We start from the raw sequence: 6,000 nt of genomic DNA, 5'->3' as shown, positions 1-6,000 counted from the left end.
GAGGCAAATACCTTTCTTTGAGAAAAGGCTCACATGTATTCTCTAGCTAAGGTTATATTTATGCCGCATCAAAACACAAACCAGGAAGTATCTATCAAATGTAAGTGCTGTGTCCATGAATTAGCACTTAAAACCTTTTATTTTGACGTAGTACTCAAGATAATATTCATAACACATTCTGCTCATCAGTCTCATACTGGTTATCTCAATTTGGTCCTAAACTGTACTTCCTTTTCTGTAGTACATTTTCTAAAAACACACTGATGAGATGTATAAAAATGTACTTCAATTATCACTGTTGTAGAAATAATTTTAATATTTTGAGAAAACTGTGTGTAAAAAGCCCAACACACTTTTTTCCTAGAAAACAAAGGGATTCATCAATAAGGTAGCAATCTTTTTTCATGGTAGAAATAAATTATATATAATTTAAGTTCTTGATTTATATCATACTTTATTTTCTATCTTTTATATACCACATATACTCATTGAAGGAAAAAGACTAAAAGCATAGATTTATACCAAAAGAAGTGATAAATAACTGCTCTTACTCCAAAAGAATCATATTAATATAAACAATTAAAATTTCAGATACATGAATAAGCCATGTTCTGTAAATAATAGTGTTAAATATTATATGTCACATAAATATTAGTTTTACTAATTTGCAAAATATTTTTGCCTTGTCCATTTTTTCCCTATGCCTCAGTTTTCTCATAACTTAGGGACTCACCTCTTTTTATAGTTGTATCAGAAATTAAGATATTTTGCTAATAAGAATCATCCTTGAAATCTTACCAACAGTGTAAAGTCAGATCAAACACACTGAGATCTGTTTTTTTGAAAAACACAGTGATTCTGAATCTTACTCATAGGTAAAGTTCTAAAGTCAGAGCCCAAATCATTCTTGTGAGGGGCCACAGGAGGATAGACACACTGTCAGTGAGCAGCTGCTACTCCGTATTTTTCCTCTGGTGTGAGAGTAGATCCTTATTCTTTGGTTTGAACACCAGATAAAATCTGTAGATGGCTGGATTTAGAGTTCAGACTATACAACAAATACCTATAATTAGACACTAGACTTACATGCCGCCCAGGGTGACTCCCTACCTAAAATCCTTTTGAAGTGCTGAACATCACCTTGAATTCAGGCCAGGTAAACACAGAGTGAAATCCACCTTGTTTAAATTACTTCTCTCTCTCTTTTCCCACTTTTTGCTAAGTGTATATTTCTGCTCCTTGGTTTAAATATGTCTCCTCATATGAATAACTAATAAGAAAGCCACTTAATCTTTAGGTAAAGAGATGTTCTGTCCCATCTTCATATTAATTCTTAAGTTTAGACAACTTTTTTTTTTATGTATTATTCATTTGGAACTAATGTTGTAAAATAAAAATCCCTCACACCTTTCATACGACTTTCCCCCATACATATTTATATTCCAGAAAGTTACAGAGCTGGGGAGGTGGCTCACAGAGAACACACCATCTCTACAGAAGGAGCAGATACAGAGCAACCCTGACTCAGGTCAAGATTGTATTGCTTACTTCCATGGTACTGAGATCAAAGAAAAGAAATTATTGGGACCTACAATGTTATGATACAAAGAAAATCGTAACCATCCAATTTCGAAGAGGAGATTAACAGACTAAAGAACAAGAAAACCTTTAAAGTTTCAGGGATGCACCATTATGCTAACACATTCAAATAAGATTATCAGGAGAGAAGCGTCTGCACTTGCTGTGGCGATCGGTGGAGGATGCTCTCTGGATCTTTGTATTCATTGACTGGATCCATGACAGCGGCATACACCTCACTGTAAGCTCTGCAGACTAATTCTGTAGACTGTTTTATGATCTGCTCTCTGTGGCGAAACAAACAATACGTGAACACATGATCCAAAAATAAAATACTAAGAACTACAAGAAGCTTCATATTTGAACAAATACATTTCATTTTCATAATTACCACGTATATACATAAAAAAATCATTGTACAACTACACAAGTTACTTACTTTGGTTTGGGGATCCAACATACTTTTTTATATTCATTATTTATTATTGCAGAAGGGAGGGACTGTTTTGTTCACAGCTGTATCTTTAGGGTTACTAGACAAGCAACAGAAACTGACCTGCCATCAATGTCCTGATTTTGCAAACGTGACTGGTAACACATTAACCTTAACGAAAGAGGCTTATCATCATTCATACTTATCAAATCTTCAAATCTCAGAATAACTTACAGTAAACTGTCCTTTCAGTTATAGCTCCTACACTAGTAACCACATTTTAGATTTCTCATCTGTTTATATTACCGGGTTAAAATAAAGTGACACTTGCCTCCAACAAGTCAGCATTTTCCACAAAAAGCATTTTTACATATGCACATAAGAGAATAAAAAGTTTTAAATGAACTAAAGCCAATTTTTAAAGATCTGGCTGGAAAAAAATAGCATGGGGTTCATAAAATCTGCATCAACTCTATGTTCTCATGACCTTTACTTCTTGCCATCCTCAACTACTTCTATTCATGTATCACTATGCCTAGTGACAAAACCACTATCTGTTCTATTTTTACAACTAAATTTAAATGCATCTTTCAAGCTTTACTCCCAAACCTATTTTGTTGTTGTTTCTCATTTCTGTCAGTGGCATAACCATGTTGCATCACCTCAGTTCAGACCCTAACGAACTCTTGTAATGGAGTAGAGAAAAAAGCTCCCATCTGATCTTCTCTCTTCTAGTCTTTTCACATTCGATCTATTATAAGCACTGCTGTTAGGTTAATTCTTCTAAACCATCCCTATTATCTTGTCTCTCCCTCACCCAGGGCCTTCCTTCAAGGAGTTTCTCTGGTTTCTGGGAAGTCAAAATCCCTCATCCTGTCTTTAGAATCCTTTATAGCATCTTCCATATCACAACTCTGATCCTGAGGTCTGACACAATTTCTGTTCTCTCCCCTGCTTTTGTTCACCTGAATTCCTCTGCTCTATTCCTTCATTTGCCCAGGATGCTTTTCTTTCTCTCTCACATTCAAATACTCTCTCATTCCCTGATCCTCAGAGCTAGAAATAATTATTCCATTTTGGAACGTGCAAGTGATATTTGGAAGACTATCTGTGTATCTGTGGTCTAAGAAAGAATAAAATTAATTGGACAGAATGAGAAGAAAAGTAAACTTATGATCTAGGGTCATCAGCACCCTGTTCTGACAGGGTCTCAAACTCTTGGTGAGGTGAATCGATTCGAAATTTCCCCCAAATTGCTAAAGCTTTCAGAATGAGGGTGGATAGAAGGAAGTTACACTGAGTAAATTCTCTGAAGAGACTGGAGTAATGCTACTGGCCATACCACCTTTTCACTGGAAGGGAGGATGGTAGAAACTGGTTTGGAAATCTACTTAACCAGATGAGCCTTCGAGATATTTGTGATCTATTACTGATCAATCCTACAATTAACTGAGCATAATAATAAATGCATCAGTATGACGCAAAATTATTTTCCATATATGAAATAGATGAAAAATACTATAAACTAATATACTAAAATTCTGTTAAGTACACATTTGATGCCCATTTTGCAACTAGTCAAATTATGAATTTTAGACACAGCGTTTTTTGTTCTTTACTCAAAGCAGTAAGACAGATTTGGGGGGAGGGGTATAAAGCATCCATTACTTACACCTATTATTCTAAGATCTATATTCAATCTAAATGTAGTGTGTTTTTATACTACATAAAGAATACAAAGAGACAAGGTTATTCTCTCCCACAAGAAGTTTAAAATCAGAATATGGTACAATAATGAATGTTAAATATAATTTTAAAAAGTTCACAGTAACTGGTAAATGTAGAATGGAATCCTAAAAAATCTGAATAAATTTTAAATTTTATTCCCAAGAGTCAATGATAAAAAATTTTAAATTTATTGCAGTTTAGTTGTAACCCAGGGCAGGTTTCTGTTTATAAGCTAAACTAGCTTGCATTTTTTTTTTTTAAGATCTTATTTATTTATTTGACAGCGAATACAAGTAGGCAGAGAGGCAGGCAGAGAGAGAGAGAGTGGGGGAAGCAGGCTCTCTGCTGAGCAGAGAGCCCGATTCGGGGCTCGATCCCAAGACCCTGGGATCATGACTTGAGCCGAAGGCAGAGGCTTAACCCACTGAGCTACCCAGGTGCCCCTAGCTTGCAAATGTTTACAACTCACAATGCAACAGAAAATTCATTATAAATCTACAATGGAGAAAATCAGAATAAAGCAATACTACTAAGACATAAATAAATACAACCAAGCCAATAAGACCAAATAGGAGTTTATAATTTATTTTCAATTTTGCTGTTCGAAAGTACAGGGTTTCTCATTCTGTTCCTCAGTTTAGGAAGCTACCAAGATAGGGAAGGGATTAAAAAATGAACACAGTTGTGCAGAACAAGATAAGACATACCAAAGCTCATGGAGGAAAGAAGTCTTTCATGTAGTGGGGTGAATAAAGAAAGGCAAAATGACTGTTCCTCCTGGCCTGTCAGCTAGCTGCTAAAGCCAACCAGGACAGAAAGGCAATGGAAAGAGAGATTCTCCAAAGTGAATCAGAGTCAAATCCAAACTGTAAAGAGCAAGAACTGCGACTGATAATGATTTTCTACATTTCTCTACAAATTTAAGAGTTCACTCTCACTACCTATCACTACCAAAGCCAGGTATAGGTCCACACACTCACATTCAGTAATTTTTTCTAATGAACTATATGTAGTAGAGATCAAATGGAACAGTGAGTAACATCACTTTCAGAAGACCTTTACTCTAGTTGAAGCTCTGCCACTTAATTACTGTTGCCTTGAACAAGTTATTTAACCTTTCTAGGACTAACTTCACTACCATAAGGCAAAATATTGAGATTGATAATATATACAGGGTACTTCTAGCTCTTAAATTACTCCATTGGATTGAAAGTGTTTTAATGACCTGCTAATTTAAAAAAAACCCTCTATTTATACACATACATATGAATACATCACATATACACACATACACATATTTGTATACCTACATGCTATTTGGGGGAATTGGGTTCCTTATAATGATTTATAATGAGCATGCCAGTTATTTGTATATAAATATTTTTACATTTATATACAAATCTGAGATGTTAAAAGTTTTACTCTCTTGCCATTTTACTATCTCCTCCTCTTTATTTATTGTGCTAATTACTATGCAATTAGTATGTAGCTTTTATCTTAAAAAATATGCGTGTATCTGTGTATCTGCCTGCATGCCTGGTGTCTCAGCCCAAATTATTCACTAGTATCATTTAAGAAATACAGAGTCTTGAATAATGATGAATCATTATAGTGACAAATAATGTTCAGAATGGAAGTTTCAGGTATTCTCTAACTACATTTAAAATCACTAACAAATCATGTCAGTCATGTGCTTCTGAAAACCTGGAATGTGCTCATCCACGGATCAACTCGTGTGCAGACAGGGATGAAAGCAGTATTGTTTTCTAGTGGTCTATGCAGAGCACCGGAGCTAGATGGGCATCCACCTCAGATCTACACTCTGTATTTTGATCAGCCATGGCCAAGTCCAGAGCTGCTGGATGGAGAGTACTTTTAAAATTATTATTTTTTTTCCATTTGAATTCAATTAATTACCATACCCTATCTTATTAGTTTCAGAGATAGAGTTCAATGATTTACCAGTTGTATATAACACCCAGTGCTCGTTACATCACTCCATCCGACCCCCCGTCCCAGCAACCTTCAGTTTGTTTCCTAGAGTTAAGTCTCTTACGGTTTGTCTCCCTCTCTGATTTCCTCTTATCTTTTTTCCCTCCCTGCCCTTATGCTCCTCTATTTTCTTAAATTCCACATATGAGTGAAATCATATGATAATTATCTTTCTCTGATTGACTTATTTTGCTTAGCACAATACCCTCTAGTTCTATGTACAATGTTGCAAATGGTAATTTTTTTTTCTGGCTAATATTGGTGTGGGG

General features: G+C 35.2%; 1 protein-coding gene across 3 annotated transcripts in view; it reads right to left on the bottom strand.

The window, feature by feature from the left end:
• Window positions 1-437: 437 nt before the first annotated feature.
• The window catches only part of COG6 (component of oligomeric golgi complex 6), an 80,332-nt gene continuing 74,769 nt past the window's right edge, over window positions 438-6,000 (bottom strand). For all 3 annotated transcript variants that reach the window (XM_082700487.1, XM_082700489.1, XM_082700488.1), the window contains exon 19: window positions 438-1,865. In XM_082700487.1, coding sequence (XP_082556613.1) covers window positions 1,718-1,865 — 148 coding nt within the window. In that variant the 3' untranslated portion in view covers window positions 438-1,717. The remainder of the gene's footprint in view (window positions 1,866-6,000) is intronic.

The sequence above is a fragment of the Mustela nivalis genome, assembly GCF_964662115.1.
Source record: "Mustela nivalis genome assembly, chromosome: 15".
NCBI lineage: Eukaryota > Metazoa > Chordata > Mammalia > Carnivora > Mustelidae > Mustela > Mustela nivalis.
Note: the sequence above shows the minus strand (reverse complement) of the source record. Positions and strands in the feature narration are given on the sequence as shown.